At 35.4% G+C, this 27958-nt stretch overlaps 2 protein-coding genes across 8 annotated transcripts in view; one reads left to right on the forward strand and one right to left on the reverse strand.

Annotated features, from left to right (window-relative positions):
- Window positions 1–3: 3 nt before the first annotated feature.
- LOC128264297 (kelch-like protein 26) lies at window positions 4–5727 on the reverse strand. Of its 3 annotated transcripts, none has more exons than XM_052999711.1 (4): window positions 5103–5727; window positions 2656–3511; window positions 1653–2015; window positions 4–1166 (listed from the first exon to the last, which is right to left on the reverse strand). In XM_052999711.1, the coding sequence occupies exons 1-4, from the start codon at window positions 5289–5291 to the stop codon at window positions 706–708; spliced, it is 1869 nt and encodes a 622-aa protein (XP_052855671.1). In that variant the 5' UTR covers window positions 5292–5727; the 3' UTR covers window positions 4–705. The 3 variants fall into 3 exon arrangements, with proteins under 3 accessions (XP_052855671.1, XP_052855670.1, XP_052855672.1); XM_052999710.1 differs by having other exon boundaries at window positions 1653–2039; XM_052999712.1 differs by lacking the exon at window positions 4–1166 and having other exon boundaries at window positions 1838–2015; window positions 2658–3511.
- A 1026-nt stretch (window positions 5728–6753) lies between these two features.
- LOC128264293 (pneumococcal serine-rich repeat protein) overlaps window positions 6754–27958 on the forward strand; it is a 42851-nt gene continuing 21646 nt past the window's right edge. For all 5 annotated transcript variants that reach the window (XM_052999698.1, XM_052999702.1, XM_052999700.1 and 2 more), the window contains exons 1-3: window positions 6754–6936; window positions 7998–8114; window positions 25796–26640. In XM_052999698.1, coding sequence (XP_052855658.1) covers window positions 26293–26640 — 348 coding nt within the window. In that variant the 5' untranslated portion in view covers window positions 6754–6936; window positions 7998–8114; window positions 25796–26292. The remainder of the gene's footprint in view (window positions 6937–7997; window positions 8115–25795; window positions 26641–27958) is intronic.

The following is a 27958-nucleotide window of genomic DNA, read 5'->3' on the forward strand; positions in this document are numbered from 1 at the left end:
ATGTTTAAATAATTATGTTTTGTATTTTCTCATTTATTGCCATAGACCTAAAGTACAGAAGAATAAATTCTTTATACACAATTATTTGCCCTAGAAGGTCCCTCTTAATTTTGTCGATTCAACAAATGTCATTTTAAAATAATAAATTAGGCAGTATGCAATCTTAAAAATTAAAACTAACAATGATTTTTTAAATGAAGATTGTTGGTTAACTTGACTAAGTAATTAGTCAAGTCAAATGTTGAGAAAAAAACAAAGATGTGTGTTATCATGCCACGTCGTTTCGACGTTGAAGGACAATCTAGGGCTAAGGACAAACTTTCTTATTTTAGTCTATACAATTTAAGTACAGGTTGCCTTACAAGTGTTACATTAACTAATTGTTATCATTCAAAAGCAAAATGAAGGCATATGCGGTCTATACAAATTGAATTACAAGTTATTTAAATAATTTAATATAACATTAATCTTCAACATCTTTCAAAGGCGAAATGAAGGCATATACGGTCTAAACAGTTCTCGTTGCCGTGCTTGGCACATTTTTTGTCACTGTGCAGTCATCACAAAATCTCGCATGTATGTCTACGCTACTAGCTACACATACTATATATAAATATCATGAGAATCGCTAAATTCGATGGGGAGGAGGAGATAATGGTGACGGGGAGGAGACTTTTTACTATAGTTTATCATCATCATCGTCCATCAGAAATCGCACATGGGCACATAAATGGCCGCACATGTGGACTCCCATACATCATTTGGTGAGTCCCACGAGTCCTTTTCGCGCCACCATTCCTTGCTGTCCAGATCGTAGGCCATAGTCTCCGCACTGGCCCGATCGATCGACTCCGTGGAGTCGAGTCCGCCCACAAAGAATATGGTTCGGCCCATCGCAGTCACGCCGGAGTAGAATTTCGGCGCCGGTATCTGAGTCTCCACACTCCACGCATTGCCCTCAATGTCGTACGCATAAATGTGCTGCACCAGAACCCGCGATTCCGTCAGGCTCTCGTGCCATCCGCCGCAGGCATAGATCCGATTGTCGACGGCCACCAGGACGTGGTCACAGCAGGGCGTGGGCATCGGGGCCAGCTCCTGCCAGAGTTCCGCCTTCGTGTCGAAGACCCACATGCTCGCCAAAATGTTGGCCAAATGGATGCCACCTGGTGGTAGAAACACTCAATTAATATCGTTGATTACCCAATATGAGCTTCTTATGCTGATTGTAAACGATGCAGCGGCAGCATACATTAAGCTAAGTTCAGCGGGTGCATCGTTTAAAAAAGCTTTGGGCTTTATAAATTAGTTAGAAACAAATATTTGTTACTCTTAGAGCACGCTTAGCAGTTAGTAAACGCTGCAGTGGCATGAGTATTTCTCATTTGCAGCTGTATCGTCTATAACCACTGGTATCATCATAAAACCCGAACAGACCTTTTCAATCTCGTTGTAATCGATGCAGCGGCAGAATTAAATGCCCAAACATATTTATAGTTTAGCTAAGTGCAGCCGCTGCATCGTTTACAACCAGCTTTATTTAAATACAGGTTAAGCTGTTGAAAAACGTTGCAGTACTTTTGGAGCATAAAATCATACTTCTCTATTGCCGCTGCATCGTTTACAACCACCTTAAGTTATTGTAAACCCACCAGATATGTACAGCTTATCGCCCACAACGACGCCGGCATGCTGACTACGATTCTCCTGCAGACTGGGCATATAGGTCCACTCATTCTGGGCAATGTCGTAGCGCTCCACATTTGAGATCATGCGCAGCGCCTCCTCGGAGTTATCGTCGTCCAGAATTCCGCCAACCGCATACAGATGCTGTTTGCCCACCGCATTGAGGGAGAAACGACAGCGATCCAATTGAATGGGGGCAATGGTCATCCAGGTATTTCTCAGGGGGCAGTAGCAGAAGCCAAACGGATGGATGTACTCCTTCAGACAGACATCGTAGGCCCCGCCCACGATGAAGAGTTTATTGTTGAGAACGGCAGTGCCAAAGTTGCCTGGAATGCAATAGAATGAGTAGACTGTAATTTAATTAAGTTTAGTGTTCGATTATTACTTTAATGATGAATTGATAAATTGATTAAATTCTTGTTAGCCCATCAAAATACTATTGATAGTAGTAAAGAAATCACTAAACATTAATACACTGACTTTGTTTTACATGCAATTGCGGTTGAAATAAAAATACAATAACTTATGAAAAATAAATAAAAATAGTAAGAAAGTCACTTTTGAAAAAAAAAACTGTATTGTTCTGAAAAGTTTACACTAAAAACTTTATGAGTAAAATTATAAAAATGCCCATTTCAAATAAGTATATTTGAAATATTAAAAAAAAATTTAGAAAGAAACAATTTATGTTAATGTTTAATTCCCTAACAAGATCAGTTTTTAAATACATTTTTATTCCTATCCAATGGCTTGACGAGTTAATTTTGTGATTTTATGACATCGTTTTAAAATGATTTACTATCGCATAATATTCCTTAAAAACATTAAAAATGTATACATTTTTTTTTATTGTTTGTAGTAAAATTGTTTAAAGCTTTAAAATAATTTTTTTAAACTGTATGTGAGGTAAGCACGCAGCAGAAATAATTTAATACTAATCGAGGAATCAAAAGACTTAACACTTACACTGATCGATGTGCGGTATGGCGGTCAACTCGTACCAACTCATTTTCGTTGGCGAGAAGCACATTATCACATTGGTCAGTCCCTTCCACTCGAAGCCGCCGATCTTGAGCAGGCACAGCTCCATGCCGCGCATGTTCTTGGGTCCCTGGACCCCGGCGGATTGATCCTCCAGGGGCACCGCCACTCCGTTCAGCAGTCGCCCCATGCACTCCTGTTTTATTCGATTGTAGTAGGTGGTGGGCAGTTGCAGTTGCTTGCCCTCGTCCAGCGAGCAGTTCAGATGCCTCAGTTCGTCCAGTGACTTGTAGCTGATGTGTGGCCAGTTGATCAGTCTGAGCAGATCCCCCAGGACGCTCTCCTCCAGGTGCTGTTCCAGGGCATAGCTGCACACGAGACGCACCAGTTCCTGTTCGGCCACATCGATGGGATAGTTGCTGGAGAGGATGAAGCGCAGCTGGTCCACCTTCATTTCCTTGAAGTCCGACGTTGTCGCAAACTCCTCGAAGTGGGCGCATATATAGCGGTGTGCCCGCTCCGATAAGTCCATAATCCCATAGATATCGGCCATGCCAGCAATGGCCAGGCAGTTCTCCATCTCGATCTTGGTGCCCAGAAACAGGGTACATCGCTCGATCACCTCGCGCACCTGTACGTGAGTGGCTGCCGCCAGGATCTCCTCGATATTATCATAGTTCAGTTCCAACAGCGACGTGTATATATAGTCGATGATCGAGCCCATCGCCCGGGCCGTAATCCCGTACAGATTTATCTCGTCCTTGCGCGACTCGATCATGGCACAGTCGGCGAACATGGCGCAAAAGTAATCGCTGCTGGCCGCCAGGACAACGCGGTGCGCCTGCCAAAGGGACGATATATTATTAGTTAAACCCTTAACTAGACTTTAAAATAAAGTAGAAATATTCTTTAAAATTTACAGATTTATTAAGTTGTATGCTTTAGTTTCCAACAATATACTTGCATTTCTTTTATAGAGATTATATGGAATTTATTTTTATTTATTTATATACAAACATATACATATTAAGTTGTGCTCTTAACTTTTATACAATTTTAATAACAAAATTATTATTCAATTGTTTTATTCATTTTTAAAATTATAAGGAGTTTATGTAAATTTAAGGATAAACCTTCAACTATAATTTAAAAAAATGTAAAATTTGTTATGCTATTCTGGCAATCAATTCATTTTGAATACACACATCTATTGAGTTGTGTTCCAAATTTTAATTTTATTTTGATATCAAAAATTGTATTCAAGTTTATAAATAATTCTTAGAAAATTGAGATAACCCAAACCGTACTTTTTAATAATTTTTTAAAGGTGATACAAAATTGATATGCTATTTTGGCAGGAATTTCTGTTAATATGCTTCAATCAATATTTGGTATCAAACGTATTATACAATATCTCATAACATCAAGTTTGGCAACCCCTCTAGAAAATACAATCTAAAATCTTACATCACAAAAATGTTGTAAAAATTATTAGGTAACACAAACAAGTTTTTGAAAATTTTATTCAGGGCTAATTCGATTTTGAAACAGATTCCGGGAATCCCTAGTTATATATAGCAAGAGAAGAAAATGCGTCATCGCCAGAAACACATTAATTTTTGTCATGGATTTGTTTTCGTTTTGTATTTATATTATTTGGCAAGAGAAAGTAAAGATGAGCGTTTTTTTTTTTGTATTTTTTTGTGTCTTCGATTATCATTTCGCCTACCACTTTAACCCTATAACTAGTCACCTAACGTCGAAGTCTCGTGCTTTGTTGTTTTCATATATAATTAATACAAACTTGCCAAACTTCGGAGTTGACGCGATAAATCACTGCTAGTGGTCGTCTTATGAGATGTTTTAGGATACGTTTCCATCCGGTTTAGTAGAAATCGGATGATTTTATTTGATAACAAAACTAGTCTAATCATAACTAATTCGTTTTTTCAAGATAAGTTAATCAAACTTGGTATGGACAGTTTTAGGGTATATTAAAGACTATTGTATAAAACCCAAAAGTAATGGTATAGAAAATATCTTATGATTTTGAATATATTTACGATACTCCTATAAAACATGGTATAGTGCAAACTAGCCTAATCATAACTGATTTATTTTTAGGTATACTTTAATCAAACTTGGTATAAACACTTTTATGGCCATTTAAGACTATTGTCTGAAAACTAAGATATAAGGAGTTGATAACTACAACTCCTATGAAATTTGGTATAGGGCATATGTACATACATATATGTATTTAGCACCTGGCATACTTTAATAACTCACACAAATGCCAAAACATAGCAAAATTACAACATTTAATTCGTTCTTGTTTTGAGCACCTATGGTATAGGATCTTCTAAGATGATCTATACCCGGATCGGTTTGATATATACCAGATATACATATGTACGTATGTATGTATATACCTTGAATCGATGCTCCTCGACGATAAGAGTGACGTCCGTGAGTTTGTTTTCGGTGCGGAGTTTGTTCAATCCGCGGAGAAGGGTTTCCTCTTCGCAGGACAATGGATTCGGATTCGCAGGACTTTTCGTTGCACTCGTTGCTGCCGACGTCGCTGCCGGCGTCGCTGCTGGCGCTGGCGTCGCTGCCATGTCGGTTGTACAATACAGATTATCAATTAGCACGGCTTTAATTATGTTAACCTATATACTATGTGTATTTTTAACCCAAGGTTGGGGAATACGTCTAAAAATTCTGATAACAATTTCTTGAGATTACGAATTGATGTGAGACTGTGCGAGAGCGAGAGCGAGTGCGAGGGGGGAGAGCGAGAGGGGCGATATGAGAGGGCAGCACTTTCTGTTTACACTCGCGGCCAGCTGTCCAATAACCGTTATTCGACGAAATTGCCAGCAATTAACGCACAAACAAGCACAAGTATAGTAAAAAAAAATAAACACTAAATAAAAACTAAGAAACTTTTCGTGCGTTTTCACTGCTTGGTGCTGCCTCTCTGCTTCTTTTTGTTTCTTGTTTCGTTTCGTCGCTTTTTTGTCTACTTCTTCTTCTTTTTTGCGCAAGCAGCAGGTTGGGAAACTGGGAGCACTATGCACGTTGCGATCGGTATGATGAAAGTCAAGGGTATTTACACGTATTCTGCAGTTAGTGGAGATTTACTCCTATCTAGCGTATACTTACTCCACAGGTAGCAGAGTTTTAGACCATACCTAGCGGAGCTTGGCCCGCAACTAGAGATGGAAAAACATCGATGACACGGAATTCCGTGATTGCGAACATAATTATTTTAACCATGTCTGAAATATTAAATAATAGTATCAATAATGCGACCGAGGCATTTGCCAGCTCAAACGACAAGGAAGGGGAGCTGATGGTGTTGTTTGACGGGTTTGCTAAGGAGACAACCACAATTTCTAAAAAAGAGCAAAGATTCCCGTTCATGTGGGAGTTTTTTCCTGCCTGAGATCCAGCAGTAATCTTTTGTGGACCTGCGACCAGGATTTGGTATGCATGCTCTTGTTTTCAGTAATTTGTACGAAAAATAAGTTTTATATTTAAAAGAAATCAAAAATTGCGCCATCCTGACGTATAAAAACCCACTTATTGTAGTGGTGGCACTAACGAAAAATTGTTTAATATCAGTATTTTCCGGTATTTTTTCTAAAAACGTTCAGGGCGAATGATTTTTAATCGCATTAATTTTATAGTGCCTGCACACAGCCGCTAAAAAGAGATTTAGCGAAAAAGTTGTAGTAACCCATTCACATAGGCACCCGCTAATGCACAAACAGATGATAGGCCTACAAGAAAAAAAAATAAAAAGAATAAGAAAAGAATACAAAATTCAATTTTCCCGCCAACAAAATCGATAAAATTATGTAAAATGTATTTAATCCCAGAGAATTATAAATAAGTTGTTTAAAATGTCCTTAACTGTTGAATTTATATATTCCAATAGTTCTAACTTTTTCCTTTTAGTTCGAGATGGAAAAACACATATAATGCCTTGTCAAATATCGATATTCAGAATTTTCGAAAACATCGATCACCACAATGATATTATCGATTTTATATCGATGTTGCATCGAAGTTATCCCACCTCTACACACACCTCTACGAAAAACATCGGACGAAAATCGAGTGAAAAGCGGAGAGCGAGTAAAACAATAAAAAAGAGAGTAAAAACACACAATTAATTAAATATAATTTGCCCAAAAATACAAAACAGTGTGTGCGCGCGCGATCCCCCAATTATGAATTAAAATTAATTAAGGAAACGTAAGTGCAGGCGACAACAAAAACACAAGTGTGGCGTGAATTTTTTTTCGTGTGAAAAGGAAAAGGCGAAAAGTGTTATAAAAAAAGTGAAAAGCCAGAGATAAAGGAACAGGCAAACAACAAAATATGAAACGAAGAAAGGCCAAAGAAGATAAAGAAAAGTTAGCAAACATTATGTTTTTTGCTAGTTGCAATAATATATTTTATTATGTTTGCCGCCGCCGATGACGCCAATAACAACAACAACAATAAAGAAAGCAACAGTCGGAAGAAGAAGAAACATAAGCGGCAACAACAACAAAAGAAAATGCAAATGCAACGTGCAAGAAATTGACATTTTTACTGTCTTTATGTTTTTTGCACAGATAGCATTTTAATTAAATGTGTCGCGTTGTTGTTTTTTCTCTGCTCTCTTTATTCGCACGCTGCAACCTTAAAGAAGAAGAAGAGCAGAGCAATTACGAAAGGAAAGAAAAGAAATTAAAAAAGAAAAGAAGCTGCGTGCATGTGTATGTGTGTGAGCGCGCCACATGAGGAAATACCAAAAAAAAAAAAACAAAAAAAAAAGTAAAACAAAAAATTGAACCCAAAAAAATAATCCACAAGGAAAACAAAAAAACACAGCGGAGGTCACCATATTAGCATCGTGTTTTATAATAAACTAATATGATTCTGCAGTTTTTTTATATGAGGGAATTTAATATTTGTTTACAATTGGCTATTTAACTCGTAAAATAAATATACGTCAGCTAAAAGTGTTCAATTGTTTAGATTGTTTTGTCTATCAATATAAGAAATGTTAGTTATTACTACAACCGTAATTTTCAATATACTTGTGTAACAGTTGAAAAACAACAAAATCTGAGCTATTTTTCTGGCCGCAGCTGTAATATTTTTTGCCTGCCACTGACTCACGTTTCATTGATAAGAGGAAGAAATACGGGGATAGAGGGGAAAAAACTAGAAGAACAAATTAGGAAAAGGATTACGGAATGTCCTAAAAAAACAAACAATAAATTGCCTTATCAGTTAAATACATTTTTGTTTGTGTTTTTCTCTAGCTGCAAATATCAAACGATAACATAAATAAACAAAAAGAAGCCAAGAGGAAATCAACAAGCAACAAGAATTTGTAAAAAGCCAGGAAAAATCAAGAAGATAATCATTCTACATATTTGGTAAGTTTCATATTCGATGTGTTTAGTTTCTAAAAACAGTAAAACAATTGAAGATTTTACCTCTTCTTTGTGCACTCTCTTCATCACTCTCTTCTTTTTGTTTCCCAATTTCGACATTTTCTTTTTCCGTTGTACGCAAGCAGCGAAAGTTGTCTTCCTGCTTTTTATTTATTTTTTCCTTACTCCCTTTTTTTCTGTAATTGGGTCTCTTTTTGAATTCTCTTCTTCTTTTACGGAGAATTCATCAGATTCTGCAAGAATTTGCAAAGAAGGTAAAGTAAGGAAAAAAAAAGAGTTTTACATTCAAAAACTTTATAAATACGTTTGGATTTCTTGAACGCAATTTTTAAAATATTTGTAGGTATTTTTTCACTTTTACAACTTCAGAATCTCTTATGAATACATTGATACAAACGTAATCTATTACTTACTTTAATTTCAGGTAAAAATATAAGTTAATTTAAAATTCATTTAATTAGTATTAAACAACTTCCAGATGATTTCTGAATGATACTGAAAGAAGTAAATTACTACACATTAAGCAATTACAACAACAGTTTCAATAGAGCTATTAAATTTATTGGTAAATAGAGACCACCCAAAAATTACAGGACTATTTTCGTGAAAAGCCTGTAATTGGCATTCGATACTCAATAGACTTTGCTTGATTCGTTGCATTTTCCCAGCAATTTTCGCAATAAAATTAACTGATACTTTCGGGCAAATTTTACCTTTAGCCATACTTTTTTACCTTTTAATTACGTTGACATTGCCCTGAACTTGAGGACAATAAGCAAATAAATAAAACCAAACACACGCACAACTGCTGCAAATGGTAAAAGTCAATAGATAATTACGTATAATGAGCAAAGAATTACGTTGCCCAATTGGCAATTATTGCAACAATAGTTAAATCCATTACGTGTTTTTTCTTCCCCTCTTATACTGGCTAATAATAACGGGCATTTCGAACTCGGTCCGAATCACGAATTGTAGGAAAATTCAACTTTATTCGCCGGACTTCGGTTACTGTTACTGTTATTACCACTCCATGGGTTAATGTTTTTTTGTATTTTGTTTTTTTTGTCTTGGTCAACACGCAAGAAGCAAAAGTAACACAAGAAAACCAGAGGGGAAAAGAAATAAAAACAGCAACAAACTGAAATTACATAAAACCTTGAAGTTACACTCAAAGAAATGGTTATGATAAACGCTCAACTAGTGGTTTGTACTGTAACAAGTTTTCATTTTTAATAATTTAATTGTTAAATATTTGTCAAACTTTAAAATCGCATAAAAATAATTTGGGTTTAGCCGAGGTCATAAAAAATAACGTAGAATAATTGTATTTTCTCTATATATATAGAATTCTTTTATTTAACATATGTAAATAACGTTTACAAAATGTCCAAATTCTCTTCATGCCAATTAATAAAGAAATACGAATCGAACGGATTATCTTCGCCTTACAGTCTTTTTCTCAATTCCCTCGAATAACCGTTCCCTCAATATTCAAAATAGCTATTTATCGCAGTGTACGGACGGGGTTGGGGGCCTGGGAACCGCTGTCTTCACCTTCTGCTTTAAGCCTGATGGAAGCGGTCCGAGCACGAGCCGCCTTAACCCAACGTGGGGCAAACGAACTCCAACTCAAAAGTCCGAACCAAGCCGCTTGATTAACCTTCTTTTTTATTACAATATTTTCGTTGACTCTTTTTCGTGTGCTTATTGCTTTTGTTTTGGTCGTGGTTTCAAGGCGGCCATACTCGGGATGGGAAATTAAATGCACTGCAATTACTGCACCCAAAAAAATAAAATAAAATAAAATAAAGAGAATAAATGTCGGGGGCTAGATAGGATCTTGATATCGGGGGCAAAAGTGAAGAGAACAGAGTTCAAGGGAGGAGAGTCGAGATGTGGTTACAGCTGAATAAGCATGGGCTACACTTTACTAGTACAGTGAGTACCAATAAAAAATCTGGTTTTTAATTGCGCGTTATGCGATCAGTTTTATTTTATCGATTAGATAAAGTTTATCCTTAGAGTTCTTTATGCATAATACAAAATAAATAAAATCAATTTCCTTAAAGTTAAATACCATCGAAACATATTCCATAATCCATTAAAAAGGTAAATCTTTCTTAAAAATTGTTTTTTTTTAACAGACTGTGAAAATCCTTTTTAGTTAAAAAAATAAAATGCAAATAATCGGTTTTTTCAATGATTTTAAATGGTTTAACTTGGTTAGATATGGGACTCATAGTATAAATGGATTTAATTACGCAGAAAATCAAGTTTTTATCTCTGTGGGGGCATATAAACAAATCATTAAGTTTCTATCGTGTTATGCATTTTTATTCAAATGTTATTCAACGTATTTTCAATGCAATTCTCTATTTTGCAACACCCCATGAGCCATACACTTCGTTTTTATTTATTTACTTATTATATCGTTGCCTTTTTTTTTGCAATCTATTACTCATTTGTTGTTGTTGGGTCGTCGGTTAATTAAGCTCAAACATTTGTCAACAGCTTGTCGTTGTTCTTTTTGTTGCTTTGTTAGGCTTTGTTGCAAGTCGCGTGAAAATTACAACGTTATACAATTTAAATACTAGAATATACCACTTGTTATTGTTGCCGTGCTTGTTGTTGCATGACAAGAAAGCGCCGGGAAAATGTGGAGATGACATAACCCCAAGCATAATACTAATATTAGACAGTTGCGATCATTATAATAGAAGTGTAGAATTTAATATATTTCAACCTTTTCTTTTTGAGACGGAGATTCTTAAAATATTAAGATTTAAATATTTCAAGCTTTCTAAGGGCACTTTTACATCATTAAGCAGTCTGGGGAATATCTCACACCCAGTGTTTAAAATCAATGTTTTTATTTGGATTGCCGGTAATGCAAATACAACGCTATCATTGCATACATTTTTTTTTGCCCTACTTCAGATATGTTTTTACTGGGAAAAATAATGCCAAGGTCGTTGCTTATTATTATTCACTGTCTTCGGGCTTTTTGACTCTTGTTCTTCTTTTTTCGCGATAACAGAAGAGTAAGTACGTTTCTAATGAAATGACAAAACACTTTGGGACGTGGAAATGCGGCAGAAAAAAAAGGTACACAAGAAAAATAACAAGTGCGACGGCAGGCAATCGAATTTGGTAGAGTAAAACGAGTTACCACCTAGTACCACCCTCTTTTCTTCAAGAACCGGAAATGGGGCCAACAAGAAAAACTCGCCAAGAGTTACACAAAAATATTTAACATATTTCGCTCTTGTTGATTTTTGCGTTGTTTCTTAAAGCTTTTTATCGGTTGTCAAGCCACATTGCATTCCATAACTATAAATATTTATGGGTGGGCTACAGCTACAGCTGTGCTAAAGATGTAAGTTAGAGGTTTAATAACTGATTTATTAAAATTATGGTACTCAATATATGTTCATCGTAATTAAATAAAATTCAGTACTCTGTGGTTTTGAACATTTATTGTCTTTGTTTGATGATACATTGTCGAGTGAAATGTATACACATATTTTATGATGTAATTTTTCTTTCTAATAGTTATACTAACCAAAACCAGTTTTTCTAATTCTCAGAAATATTATCCTCTGGTGCTTTATAAAGTTCTTAGAAAATATATACATAGCTGTCATTATTTTTTTCAAATCTTTTGTACAAATGGTTTCAATTGACCAAAAAACAAGAATTCCCTAGAATATATGTATAATTATCTAGGGCTTTATGAAATTCCGGAGACGTGACTTAACACAACCTAATTGTAGCATTGCATTGATCTACTATTTGTCGCCCTCGGAATCGCTTAATATTAATATTGACCGACAAATGGGAAATGCAAACAAATTGAAATCGTCGTCGTTGGCGCAATTGTCTGCCTTATCGTTGCCGCCTGGCCGAAAGCAAACAAATGCCAATTGCAAAAACAGACGGGGACGACTCTTGAAAAATGAATTGAGCAAGCAAATTGCAGGGGAAACGAGATTTCGAATGGGTATGGAAATGGAAATGAAAATGAAAATGAAAATGCAAACGGGAATGCGAATGCGAATTAGAATGGGGAGAGGGGCGCCACTTTGATTGGGATTTGGGGATTGGGCTGTTAACCAACTTGTGTCGAGTGAGTCGGACTGTTTTCAGGTGGCTAGCAGGCGAAAGGGTGTCCTAGTGATTGGGCTTTGTCCACCTTGTGATTACATTTCACGCCCCAAAGCCAAAGGCCGGAAGAGTCGAAAAGGAAATGCAGCAGGAAACAGTCAGTCAGCCAACTGACACTGAATCACTGAAAGAAATAGGTAATCTTGTTTGTTAAATACGACAGATTCCCATTTTGATAATACAAACAATGAAAATCAAGTTTTAAACAAAATAAACTTTCAAACAAATTTGCAAAATAAAAATAAAATTACAAATGAGTTTAAAAAGAATTCCCAAGTGAAATAATTAAAGTATGTAAATGAATTTTCCAATAAATTAACAAATAAATAAACTAACAATAAGACAAATTAACCCTTATTTTTTTATTTCGAATTTTATAAATTTTCTTAAGAAAGTAAATCAATGAATATTTGTGTATAATTGCCTCTTGTATTTTTTATGAACGTGTAGACGGAATCCAGATTCATCTCAGGTTCAGACTCATCAGCGTCGCCATTATCAACTCGAGCGTTGTGATTATCCTGATGATTGTGGCCCTGCTGCCGCTGTCATTTTATCTCTGGCCTCTGTTTTGGGTGGTTCGGTTTGCTGAGTGGTGGGGGGAGGGGATTTGGGTGGTTGCCCGGCTACTGTGGTATGGATGGTGGGTGGTGGGTGCCTTCGACACGTGCGACAAGCGCTAAGTGGGCGGCTATGCGCTATCTTTCGGCCCGCCAGCCGTTTCCTCTTATCATAAAACAAAGGCGGGAGCACGGGGGAAAAACAACAGCAGTGTATAAGCTTTCATGAGAAAAACTTGGGGAATACCCTTTCCTTTGGTATCCTAATAGATTCCTAAAAATGTATACAAATTTATTTTAATCGAATAAATGCCTAGTTAATTAAAATGCTAAAATATTACGGAATTTCGTTGATCTTTTCTTACATGTATATTTTGCCTCCGTTACAAGAAATATAATTGTGCTTTTTTGGTATTAGGATGCCAATATCCTAAAAAACTGTTTAAAAAAATAGGTAGCTAAGCTTGTAATAAAACCAATACAATTCAATTATTAAAGGGTATAAATAAATACAAAAAGATGTACAACACTCAGACAAACTGAACACACAAATATCGTGAAAACAGAGAGCGAAACAGGGGAGGAGATGGGGAACGGAGTGTGAAGTAGCATTGGGCGATAGCGGGGAACAAGCGAACGAAAATGCGTTGGAGGACAGCACTTGACTACAACAACTAAAGTTACAAAAACAACTAAGGTGTGCAGTGTAAAAAAACGAATTAACCAACATTCTAAAATACAACGTTACGCTACTAAAATCGCAGAGATCGTATCAAAAATGAGTTCCATCCATCAATTCAGTGCCATTAAAAACATTTTAGATTGTCGATTCTATTTAGTACAAACAAGAGAAGCCTAAACTTGTTTGTGCACCTTTTTTCAGCTTAAAAGCTAATGAGTAAGAAATTATTAATGTACCAAAATGTAGTACTCCTTTTATGATATTTTATGATTCAATTATGTTGTTTATATCAAGGGTCCATTATAGGGATTTTATTAACTCGTTACTCATGATTATTAGATATTTTCATTGTAAATTGTAAAATTATGAATATACACCTGTTTGATGATTTCAATTCTACATCTTTATTTTATTTATTTAACTGATGTCTCCCTCGTCTACGTTAATTTTTCGCTCGCGTTTTCGCTCAGTGTATGCTTAGCGGCGACAGTAGCCGTCTCTGTTAACTGTTACTGTTAATGTTCACCGGTGACAACGAGCGACAGTAGCAACAACAAAAGGCAGTAAGCACAGCTGCAGGGCAGTAAAATATCGATCGGCATTGTCAAGAGCAGCAGGCTGAGCGTCGGGAAATGCGGAGAAAATTCGGTGAAAAGGGGGTGCTACTTCGTACGGCTGACATTCAAATTAGAGGGCGGAAAAGGGGGAGAAGCTCCGCCCAAGGAATCGAGCCTAGGCATTCCAGCGAGTAAATAAAAATGAAAAAGCGAAAGGAATTATGAATGAAAGGAACAGCTAAACGTGTATGTATAATGTTTCGTTAAAAATTGTAAATATAGTTTCAATAATGTTGACATAAAATCCGTAAGCAATAAACGGTAACTAGTTTGGTATATTAAATGGTTAAGCAGTTAAAGGTTAATCATTTAATGTTAATAACATCAAAAACATAAAAAATGAAAGTATCTTTCATAACCATATATTAATATGATTACTATATAAAATTTCAAATTACATTATTTGTTAAGAAATTAAGAGGAATCACTTAGAAGCTCTAAAGATTAAAACAAGAAAATTTCAATTGAAACATTTAAATTCCTTCCAATTTTTCCACCTCATTCAATAGTCTTAATTTGATTGCAGCCAAGTAGATTGGATTCATTCTGCGACGATTGCATCTCACAGATAACTTGATTTCCTTCCTCTTTCCTCTTTCCCTTTTCCTCAGATGCCCCTTTGAAATGCACAGGAAATTGCGTTTAAATGAATCAATAGATAAAAGCTTTTGCCGATTGCATTCGAGTCTAATGCAATGATGAAGGGGAAATCCCTCGGTGCACATAGCCAAATTGGTTAGAACATACCAAAACCATTTTTGCAATCTAATCAACAGGAAATCTTATCAAATGTCATTGAAGAACGTATCACATTGTAACCATACCTTAAGATTTTTGGGTTAAAGAAATCCTTATCATTAAGATTTTGCGTTTTTAATCGCAACTTATGATTTCTATGAAAAACGGCTTGTTATTAAATCGTGAATTATTTCTCTGAGTGTAAAATTGAACATGGTTTGGTGGAAGAGAGACGGTGAATTGGCAAGAAAGAGAGAGGGAACATCTCTTTATGTGCAATTTCCGTTTCTTCTTCAGGGCTTTTTGCTCTTCTCCTCTCTCTCTCTCTCCTTGTTCTTCCTTTCTATCCTGTCCCTCTTCTCTATTTTCGCAATGTAACGACTTTTGCGGAGGATGCGACAGATAACAATAACAGCAACAACAACAATGACAATTCAAGGGAGCCTTGAAGTTGCAGCTCCTGCTTCTTCTTGGCCGTCTTTATGTATCTTTACGTATACACTATAAAAAATAAGAGCCAGCAATATATTTATTATTTTACTCAGCAAAAACAAAAAATGGATTAAAATTTTGAAAAGTTTAGCAGTTAAAAACATATAACTTCATTTTATTATTATTGCTATTAAAAATTAATATTTTTAATAGTATTTTAGAACGGTATTAACAACCTTTTAAATATTTGAACTTATAGTCCTATTTTATTTTGTTATTTTCAATTACATAATTATTGAAGAGGATTTTTACTTCCATAGTTCAAACACTTTTTTTAAAACTAAATTATTAATAATCTCTTATCAAATATGTCTATTGTTTTCTGTGTAGCTGTGAGTTGGCAGTGACTTGATTTCAAAGTTAAACCTGAAGCCGGTTTGCGATGCTTTTTGCGGCCTGTTTTGTGGCCTGGTCCTTGAACCGTCTCCCTCCCTCTCTGCCCCTCGGCTTCTCCCCGATTTTCTTTCTCATTTTTTTTTTGGTCTTCCCCTTGTGTAATAACAATAAGAACAACAAAAAAGGAGAGGAAGCCAGGGCTAAAAAGCCAAGAAGACAGTGAAAGCCCGCTTCAAAATATTATCAATAGTTTTACAGGGAAAATAGTAAAAATTAATATTATCTATTGAACTGCTTTACAAAAAAAAGGATAGTTATATACTGTTTTGAAATCAAAAAGAAAATAATATTTAAATGACGCCTATCCCAAAAACTTCCAAATGTTTTCAACGCATTATTTTTTTTAAAGAATTTAAACAGTAGGCACCTGGACTAAAAAAGATATGTAATTTTCTGAGATAGCATCATTGATTTTTTTCTCGCCCCATGCATTTGCAAATTGCATTGAACTGCACCTGAAGCGAATGCAAGTGAAAGAGACAACTGCCAAGGAAAGAGAGAGTAAGAATTTGCATGCAATTTTTTGAATGCCCCACAGCTTTATCCTTCACATCTGAAACTGTACCAAAATAAACATTAAAAAACAAAATACTTATAATAAAGGGGAGGGGATGGGTGGCCCCTGTTCATTGCCTTATGGTTAACCTGTAATTTCACTGAGAAAAATTAAATTAAATTAAATTAATTAATTTAATCCATGTTCTTTAAAACATATTTTAAAACTCAAAACTATTATAATATATTTATTACACTGCTTCCATTTTGATAAATTATTATAACAATTTTAGTACTTTTATTTTCAATGGTAAGATAACATGGTAGCTCTTCCTTTGTAGCTCTGCATAAATCCTAAGGATTATGCATATGGTTGCAACCCTCGAGCGACACATATGCAACCCTCTTCCTGTTTACCCCCCAACCACAGTATCCGCCGTCTTTTACCCCCCTTAAGCCATGCTTTTACCCCCCTTGGCCGTGCCCCCGTCTGTGAATTGCATTTTGAATACTCATTATGGAGGTTTTCAGTTCGGGGGACTTCCATTTCCCTTTCGCATGCGTGAAATGAGCAGGGCAGAGACCCCCTCGGGTGTAACCAACCCTTGATCCACAAAAAAAAAAACAAGAAAAGCAAGAAAAACCCCAGAACTCAAACCCAAAAGTCCAATTCGAACTTTGTGCGCCACCCTTTGTTGCTTTTCATTCATAAATGGATTTTAAAGTGGATGCAATCTGGTCCTGAAAGTGGGTGGTTCCAGGGGGTGGTTCTGGGGACTGGGCGCGAGTTCGGGGACCGTTGCTATTATTAACATGAGTATGCACTTGGAGCCTTCATTATGAAATTAAATATATACGCCACCCCCGCTCACAAAGCATGTTTGTTTTCCTGCGAAGAAAGAAGTGAAATAAATATGTAAAGATTTTTATTGTATTGTTAACAAAACGGCATAACTAAACAACTTTTCTAAATGATATTAAGAGATCGATTTATTTGATGGAATCGTATCTCTTTTTAAATTCCACCAACCCAAAAATGCAACTCTTAAGATAATTGGATAAAAACCAAATCCAATCAGGTTGATTAGCAAAATCATCCCCGAAACAACACCCTTCCGACGATCCCCTTTGAATCGAACACTTTTCGGATTACTACATCGGTCAGAAATAATCCTTGGAGAGTCACTGAAAACCATCCATCAAGTTGTCAAACCCGGCAGAAGATGAATGAAAGCCAGTTAAGGGATTACTTTCGGGATTCGTAACTGATATGATAAGTGGGGAGGATAAGTTGAAGGTTTATGTGACCGATTCGCAAGTGATCTGATAATAATACTTGTGATACACCAGCTAAGCTGCAGATTGGTTTAATATTTACAAAACTTTAAAAGGGACTGCGAATAAGTGTAATATTATAAGATTGAACTATTAATTTGGAATATAAAACTTATTTATAAACAAAACATAAGTAATTATATATAATTTTACCTTTAAAAACATGTAAGTTTGTATCTTTGTTGTTATAAAACGGTTCTATATGTTAATAGTTTTTCTCCACCATTCATTCCAAACAGTTTTATTCGTTTTTTAGGCCGGCAAAACTTCAAGTCATGCTTTAAGCCATTAAGTGGAAATCTTTAATCTCAAGTTTAGCCTGCTCCTCCCCCTCCAAACTTTTAACCCTCACCAAAGTTTCAGTTCAGGGCCAAAAACTTCTCATAAATAAAATTGAAAAGCGAAATAACGGAAAAACAACGAAACTCCTCCCCTCTAATTGAGTTTTGTGATGCACCGAAAAATGACTCTGCAATTTACTACATAACTAACTTTCGGTAATTTAGTTTTGTGTCGGTTTTCCATAATTCCAGTTTGAAACTTTGTAGAAGAAATACAGAGGCTGAACAATATGATTTAAATGGTAGGGGGGATTTGCTATTGCACCATGCAAATGGTCACGTAACAAATAACAATTTTCAATTAAAAAACCAAATCAAATCCAATGAACTTTGGGAGACACAAAAAAAAAAAAAAAGAGAAAACAGGCATCAAAATAATACAATCCAGAGGAGAATATTCTCCATTAAATGAAGTCAGTGCAAAGATCTTGTGTCTGCGATAATTCGACATTTAGGTTCACTTCCAATTGAACTCAAGGAATTCATGTCAATGAGCAACATAAAAAAAGCCATACAAAAACCATAACAACGCTGTGAAGTATTTTCTCCACTCACGTTTTGGTTATTTTGTTATACTCTTAAAGAAAGTATTGTTATTGGTCGGCCAAAGCTGACAAAAAAATAAATATACATACAATTTATATATTTTTATAAATGTGTTTAGGAAATTTGCCTATTATAATGCTGTACAATAAACCAAAGTTACAAATCAATTTATAAGCAGTATAAACAGGGAAATTGTTGTAACAATATAAAATGGCATTATAAGTTTTATTTAGCATTTCTGGTTGTTAAGTAAGAACAATTTGTAATATACATATAACCATGATTGACTTGGTTAGCCTTGATTCATATTAAAATCAACTTTTTTTTATAAATCTCTTTATCTCTCAGCAAGCCTGTCTTTTTTCCTTTTTTTTTACTACATGTTTTCTCTGTTTTGCTTGGCGAGTTCTCAAATAAATTGGTCAAAGGCCTGAATAATTGCAAATTAAATGCTGGCAAAGAGGGGACAATTGCAAGGGGAAATTGCAATTGTGGGGCAGGTCGTTTGCATAGTCCCCTTTAATTTTAAATTTTTCCCCATTTCTTTCCGTCGTTGCCAAGGGTCGACCCATTAGCTCTGCCCCCACCATTTGCCTCACATGCCATCAGATCCCAACTTTAGTTCTTATATCAGCTACGCGCGCGTACAATATCGTTTTCTGTTTTATTTTTTTTTGTTTACTCTAGAACTGTTGGGTTTGTTTATTCTTTCTGAGGCCGTTTGTTTTGTGCGTTTCTGTTGTTTTTATATATATATATTCACTCTTTGGATTTTGCTTATTCTGGTTTCTATAAAAATTTCATCCGAAAACGAATGGGTATCAAAGAAAGTTGTCTTCGGGGGTGTAATGGGAATTGAACATTTAAACATTTAATTAAGTATTTTTTTTTATAGTCACGATCAAATAACACTTACATTATGGGACCTATAGTATTTTTCAATGACACAATCTCGTGACAAAATCTGTGGGTTTATTCAAATGTTTACGTCATTGAATACTCATGGGAAGACGACAATGTTTACACGAATTTATTCGCTTAAATTACATTTGTCAAAGAGCCAGAAAAGAAAGATCTACACGAACGATCATTAATCATACTCGAAGAATTCAGATAATGATTGAAAACGGAATATATACGTGTGGCTTAAATAAACAATAATAAGCAAATACATATATGCATGCATGTAAAATCTTTGAGTTTAATTAATCATTAAAATCTATATTAAGATATTTTTGACTGCTTGTAATGTAATTTAACGAAATTGGTCAGATAACTGCGGAATGATTTAAGCAACCATATTTATTCGAAACCAGTTGTTTTAGTACAAGGCTAGAGCTTTAACCCTCAGTTGCCTTAATTAAAACCCACTTGATTCTTCCACTTCGACCACATTTTTTAAAATACAGTTTATGTTAGTTTGTTATGTTATTTAGCTTGCACTGTCATTGCACCACTATAATTTGTAATGTATTCCGTTTAGTCTGGTAAATTGCCTTGAACTAATTTTTTTGTTTTGCTGCGCTTCATATATTTGCTTGATTATTTTGTGTGAAATTTTTTAAGGCACGTCTGTTTGTCTTTCACCAATTGACAAGTGGGAAGTGTTCTTGAATTTTTTGTTACTAGCCAACCAGGATTGTGTTGTTTCCAGCCTGATGTTCTCATTCAGTTCTTCTTTTTGGCGGTAAACCATTTAATGATGATATAATACAAGCCAACTAAAGCACCCAAAACACGCATACACAGGCACGCTGGGAAATTGCGAAGAAAAGAAGAAGCTTAGCACGCAAGCAATGTTCTCCACATTTTTTTTTCTCCCCCAAAAAATGTTCTTTTCTCATCTCACATAACAAAAAAAAAAAATAATAAAAATAAAGAAGAAAAAGGTCGCTGAATGAGGTCAAGGTAGCACTTGCTCCCTCTCTCTTTCTGACCTGTATTTCGCTCTCTTTCTACTGTGTATTTTCCATCTCGTTCGGGGGAAAAAGAAGAAGAAGAAGAAGAAGTCTAAGCACAAGATGAAGAAAATGTTTCCATTTTCCACTTCATTTATTGATTTGCCCGTCAGTTGTCAGAAATTAGATTATTAAGGCGTTCGCTCCGCTCAGCTGGACCAACAATTTTCCCGCCACTCCCCCTGCTGTTCATTGCCCACCGCCCATGTGCCGCCCCCCGCTGGCGGAAGGAAAAGCTGGGAAAAAAGAAAGACATAAAACACATAACACAAACAAACAAACAAACGACGCTGCAAGAACATTAAATAAACAATTCGAAAATAAACGTAACAACAAAATACAACAAAATTAAGTATCAAAAATAGTCGACATTATAGACGAGAGTATTACCGTGTAAGAGTGGATCGAAAATTATAAATACCTTATCCAAAACATTCATTTTATATCGTTTTATGTCAGCTCATATTACTCCTAAATGATTATTTAATTGATTTACATAAATAATCATTTAATTAATTTAAATACATTTTTTTATAAATATTATATTAAATGATGACTACCAACAAATATCAGTTTTAATAACTATCTAACTAACTAACTTTGGTTGCTACCGAAATACATACGGAATTAATCCAGACTTTCAATATTTTGAAAATCCCAAAAGTGCAATAGTCCAAACAGCTTGATTTTCGAAATTTCGCAGGGTAAATAAAATGGAAATTGAAATTGTGAGTGACGCCAGGCCAAGACACATGAATGCCTGGGTACATTGCCTTTTCGGTGTGTATTTGTGGGTTGTTTCGCCTTCTTTCTGGTTTTCGTATAAGTGTTTGGCTATACCGATTCCGATTCCAATTCCGAATCGGCGGCGGCGACACTTGGCAACAAGTTGAATGGCTTGCCCAGCACCCCAAAGGGGCTCTAACCCCCTGATAACGAGGGGACAGTTCAATATATGGACAGGTAGAGGTATGGAGGTAAAGCTATATAGCTATATAGCATGACTATACGACTATATGGGTGGGGTGTGCATAATACACGGACGATGCGATGCGATGTGATGTGATGTTTGTCGAATCCCCGATCGCATCGGCAATCGGTCTTTGATGTCCGTCTGCCACAATATTTTTCATATTCTCCGACCCGACTTTCTCATGTTTCCCCGGCTTGTTTTTTGATGGATTCCGATCGGATTTGTGGGGCGAGAGGTGTGAACACGCCGCCGGAGATAACCTTTGATATGATGGCGAGCGAATGTGTGTGATTCAATTGGGTTAGGTCGGCGTTTCAATGGGTTACAGATCGTGCAATATAACATATAAACATTGCCAGGCAATTTTATCACTCAATGCCAAAATACAATACACAGTTAAGGGTTTCTATTACTTAATGATTTCTAAAACTAGAAAACGTTTATAAGGTTTCCATATTTGATATTATACAAAAATTGAAATGTCAATAACCCCAACCCCCAACGTTTTTTACAAGTCAAAGTTCTCGTATTTCTCTAAAATCTAAAGCGCTTAAAGTGCAGAAGCTTGACATTATTTTTTTTTTTAGAAACATATTTATTGTATTTTATTTGCTAGGTTATAGATTTTATAGGTCATAGGTAAGACACATAAAATCTTTTTATAAACTGACACATTTCAGACTAGATTTTTAAAGGGTTGATATCTGCTCCGATCGCCGTCAGCAATCTGATCGGCTGATTCCCAGCTATATATACATCTATATGTATATATGTACCTAGTATATAGATCCAGCATATGAATGATTTATCGCTGATATCGCTGTTTGTTTGCATTGTACTTTTGTTTCGCTCTCGTGTCAGCTTTATTTACAGACACACACATATATCGCTGTTTTTTATCGACTTCCATTCCGCGAAATTGATAGACAAAGAAATAAAAATGGAGTCAATACGTATAGTCGTATTTATCTATAATTTCTTTTTGTTTTTTGTTTAATGGAAAGCGAGAAAAAAGCGAAGAAATTTTATACATGTAATTGCACGTAATTGGATGCCCCCGCGTGTGTCTTTCTCTGTTTCTGCTTCGTTTTTTGTTTATCGATTCCAAGTTGGGCATACGACACAGCTTTTTATCGGTTATTATATATACACTCATATATCATATGTCTCTCTATATATTTTTTCTGCTTCCATCTGTGGACAGATATGAAATGGGATTGGCCATCGCCTTAAAAATTGTAATGGCAGGTGAACACTATAAACAAAAATAGAGATAATTAAACAAGAGAGAATGGAAGTCTTAATTGTAACTGTATTGATTTTATAAGATATTATGTGTGAAAAAAAAGTTCAAACTATGTTGGTCAGTTGCAAATGTAACTATCCTTGATTAAACAAAAAAAGGACCTTCTGATTGAAGGACAATATATCATAGATATAAAAACAAAGTGTACTAAAAATATAAATCAACAATTGATTTTATTTGTAATTTCTAAAGTTTTATTTGTTTTCCCTTCATTTATTTATTGCGCGGCTTCCTTTCTAATTCGTGATAAAGTCAACTTATTTGTTTATTCAATTGTTTCGTGTATGTAATAGATCTATGCTTGAGTTATACAGAAACAAAATACTTGTACCAAACTTATCCGGATTTCTGAGGAATTACTTAAGGTTTTATTTAATGAATGAAAAACATAAGTAAGACCTGCAAATTACAAAAAAAAGAAAAAGAGAACTTGTAAACGGAGCTGGGCAAATCAATAACATATGTTCGGTAAAGAAAAAAGGATTAAATTATTTTTAACCAAAAAACAAATTTAGCAATAAATTGAATTAGCTGTAGTTATTTAAGTTGAAGGCGGTAGGCTAATTAAAAATGCTAGAAAATAATGAAAATGTTCACCTTTCTTTGTATAAATTTGTATATTGCTTTAATTAATTAAGTTGGAGGAGGGCTAATTAAAAATGCTAGAAAATAAAAAACTTTTCACCCTTTTTGTATACATTTTTTTTCCGCTGCCCGTTAACAATATAAGAATAAAATATCAGAATAAAAATGATGATATCACGACAAAGAAAAAATACGCCTCTGTTGCCAGCTTTTTATTGACTATACTTAACAGTTTTGTTGCTGCCTTTTACTTGGCTTCGTGTGATAACAATTAACTTGATTGTTTTGCACTACAAGCAGTCGAGAATCGAAATCGAATGTAACAGAAAAAAATACGAGTAAACTACAGTGAAACGAAGAAGATAAAAAGCCAATATCGTATCGTGGCAAGTAAAATAATAAAAAAAATCAAGATTAAAGACAGAACATGCGTGTAATGAGCCAAGCAGCGGTAAAAGTATTAAAACGCTGTTGAACAACGCCAAGGAAAAAAGAACAAGCCACAGAATTACATCAATCAAAGTTTTTTTTTTTTTTTGGTAGGCGGTCACCAGTCGATCAAAAAATAAAACAATCAGAAAAGCGAAACAAGATGATGGGAAATAAAAAAAAAATTTAGCTGATGGAATGTTATCAACGAAACCAAAAACAGTCCACAAATGTTAAAATATTTTGTGTTTAATAAAATACTGAACGCCTGCTAAAGAAATTCAGACAAATTTTCCACTGCGCAACCATCAGTTATTTATAGTAAAAAAATATCTTAATGTTTTACCTATCGCCTAGCCTTCACTTGGACTATCGGTAAGACTGCTGATAAGTTGATATAGGTCGTTATATGATGTTTTTCAATATAAATGACTGACTGCCCAAGGTCTGACAGTAGCTTAACCGAGTGTTTTACAATCATTCATTTCAGTTTGTTATTTTCTACAATTTGCCATCAAAATTGAACACATTTTCAGTAATCTTTGGCCGAATCGGTTTATCTCTGTGTCTATAACGAATTGAGTGACTTGACACACTTCAATTACCCCCGCTTTTGCGAAAAGAAACTACTTTGACAATGCAATTACAATGGATTAATTAAAAAGGCAACTAGTATCTGAACAATCTGTTTTTGTCTGTCTATCTGTTTGCGTGTAATTACATGTGTTTTGGTTCAAATTATTATGGCGGCTGTCGTTGTTGCTTTCTTAATGTTGTTCAATTACGTTCAATAAGATACAAGGTTCGCAAACAAACAAAAAATGTAATCACAATAAAAAATATACACATATATTGCAAATCATAAAGTCTATTAAATCCTTTGACTATTCAGGGACATATTCTTTAGGGTCTTTGATCTTTGACCTTATCGCTTGGGTAATTAAACGGAACTCCACGGGTTTCCATTTGGATTTCATTTTTTTTTTTTGTTCACAAAATAATAACCAAATCACAGGGGGCAGCCACATTCGAACTCTTTGAATTCACAGCTAATTAGGATGTTGAACTCGAGAGATGAAATTATAATAGAATTTTATAATTGCATTAGGGCAGAACAGCTTTGTAGTAATTAAATCAGATAATAAACGGGGTTTTCATTAAATGAATATCAAAATTGGTCAACATATTCTCATATATAATAATTAAACAACGCAGTTTATTTCCCACATAATTACTTATTTAGTGTCTTTAGTTAGCCTACTATTCTTAAACTTATTATTTTTAACGAACAATAACTTTTATTGAGTGCCCCACCTTCAATGCAATAACTTTTTAAACAAACAAAAATGCCAAACTAAAGTTAAACAAAATAAAAAGGTGCATTAACCCCTCTTGAAAGGGGTTTTTCATTTTTAATACCTTTCTTAGTTTTAGTTCATCCAGAGTGTTTTAGTTTTATTTTTGAAGAAAGAGAGGTAATAAACGGCATTATATCATCACCATAGTGTTGATTATTATGATCGGCCCAAAGTCATCGCATATGTCCAAGTACAGTTAGTAAAGTGCTTTTTACTACTGACAGTCAAATTGAAACAAAAAAAAAAAAAAACAAAGGCTTCACGACACAAAAAGTGAGAAAAGACAAAACAAAAAAATTGTTTCGGCTTTAATTACAATGCATAAAAAATACAGTAAAAACCCGAAAACAGATTTAACTATATAGCGTTTGTGTGTTGGACATTGACCGTCAAATGAGAAGTCTGAAAAGTGTAACACGCCTCGTCGCATTTTAACTTTTTTCTGTTTATCCCCAAACCTAAAACAATGGGGTTGAGAATGAGCCACTGCCAAGACTATTTAATGGTGTAAGCTACATTAATTTAAACGTTGATTTCTGGGGAAAAAACAATGTATTTTTTCACAAATAAAATAAGCAAAACATTTGCCTAATTACCGTCAATGGAAAATTGATAATTGTTTGTCGTCTCCTATTAAATTGATTCCATTTATTTAATAAATATAACTGTTTGTCTTCTTTTTCAGATGTTATACCTTTAAGTATCAATCAATCCAGAAAAAGCAGTAGCAGTACTATGGTAATATCGATCGGAACGATGGGCCTTGTGCCGCAGCTACATCGAAAGTTTGCAACATATCGCAGGCTGTAAAGAAAAATTGCAACGCCAAATTGCAGATACACGCAAGGATATAACCGATATATATATTGAAGAGGAAAACCCGGGGTGAAGCACCACCCCCGCCCACCGCCACACAAATGAGGGTGCCACCAACAGGTTGACCACCTTAAAAACAAAACAAACAAAATAACGTAGTAATAAAAAAGCCAACCGCACGACAAATAGTAAAGGCAATAACAACAAAAACCACCAAGCCACTAAGCCAACCATCAAAAGAGATACAAAAAAAAAAAAAAAAAAAAAGGCGAAATACGAAAACTAAAAAACCCCCGAAAACCCCTGAAAACCCCCTGAAAACCCCCTCAAAAACCGCCTGGAAAACCACTAGACGCCCGCTACAAAATGTTACAAAACTCGAACGCCGCTGCCGCAGCGCATTCGGCAGCTCAGGCGGCCTCGGCGGTGGCGACTCCGGCAGCGGCGGCGGCAGCAGCGGCATCGGCGGCAGCGGCTGCCGCGGCGGCAGCAGCAGCAGCAGCAGCAGCGGCCAACAACGCGGCACTGGCGGCCTCCTCCATCCAGCCCAAGCTCATCGTCATCCGACGGCGGCCGAACCAGGGATTCGGCTTCACGCTGCGCCACTTCATCGCCTATCCGCCGGAAGATGACCAGGCATCGGCATCGGCATCGGGATCTGGATCGGCGGCAGCAGCGACGGCGGCGGCATCGACATCGGCCGGCTGGCCACAGGTGAGCAGGGATGATGGCCTAAAGCAGAGTTGTCTCAATTCCATCTTAAAAACCATTTTATATCAGGCCGCACATTAATATAGTTTAATGCTTGTTCGATCTAATCGGCAGCGGATATTGATATACAAAAAATTATAGCAGACGGATGGGTGTATAGAAATAGATACTTAGAGAATCACAATAGATACTGGATAGATAATACATCATGGTGGCTACAGAATACGATTAAAGGATGAAAGTGAATACCGTAGGCCACAAAGAGCAGAGGCAATAAGAACAGAAATTTACAGACTAAAAATATAAATAAAACAAAATAAAGGATTCATGATTAAAGTTACAGGATTGAGTTTGTTATTTTTCTAATGTAACAAATTTCTTACCACTTCAGTTTATCCCCATAGCTTTATAAATTTCCGCAAGTTTATTATTGTTAAACCCCAACACTACAAATTTTCTAAAATTTTACTATATTTATTTATAATACATTTTTTTTAACAATTAAATTCCTGTCCTCGTTTTTTATATTTGTTTTTTTTTTTTTTATTAAATAACACCTTTATATTTTTGTCTGTAAATTAAGATTTGTAAGTTTTAAGTGTGTCCATTATTTTCAAAAGTTTTACTGTGCAAATGGGAGTTAATTGATCGCGAAGGAAGTGCAAGTGAGAGAGCGAGAGTGACTAGGTGAGTAGGAGGAAAAGGGAGAGCTGCGCATGCGCGACGGTCAAGTAATTTTTGAAGTCAAGCAATTAGTCATTGGGCTCCCTCTCTTTCTCCTGCTTTTCCTCTTATTCTCTCTCTGTGTCTCTGCTGAGCCGCTGCCTCAGTCGACGTCGGCGTTTGGCGTTACGTGAGCGCTGCGCACGCGCGACTTATTCAAATTGCCGCTTTTGCTTTTTCTGCTTTCTTTTGCTTTTCATTTGTGCGACGATGATACCCTGCACGAAAAATGCAGTAGTATTTTTCTAGGGTTTTAAAGAAGTTAATTATAAAAATTTTCAAAATTTATTAACTCTTACAAAATATATTAAATTAGGCACCTTTATATTAATAAGTTTATAACTAAAAAATATAATGTTTTTAAACCAAATATTTTAAAGCTAAAAAAATTGTGTAATTCAGAGCTTACATTTGAAGGATTATTTAAATTATAAATGACATAAATCATCATATAGAACCACAATGCGTATGAACAATATATGACCGGTTAAAACCACTGCGTATGAGTTTTAAAAATATGTACTTGTATTATGAAAGGGTATGAAAATGCTTGTAGAACCTCCCTTCTCTTTCTTTTTATTTAATTTTTTTTTTGCAC

This window comes from Drosophila gunungcola, unplaced genomic scaffold (assembly GCF_025200985.1).
Source record: "Drosophila gunungcola strain Sukarami unplaced genomic scaffold, Dgunungcola_SK_2 000064F, whole genome shotgun sequence".
NCBI lineage: Eukaryota > Metazoa > Arthropoda > Insecta > Diptera > Drosophilidae > Drosophila > Drosophila gunungcola.

Coding starts and splice junctions, on each gene's coding strand:
- LOC128264297 (XM_052999710.1), bottom strand. CDS start 5,291: ATGGCAGCGACGCCAGCGCCAGCAGCGACGCCGGCAGCGACGTCGGCA. Junction 3,512..5,102: donor TCGAGGAGCATCGATTCAAG/GTATATACATAC, acceptor TCCCTTTGGCAG/GCGCACCGCGTTGTCCTGGC. Junction 2,040..2,655: donor CATACCGCACATCGATCAGT/GTAAGTGTTAAG, acceptor ATTAAATTACAG/TCTACTCATTCTATTGCATT.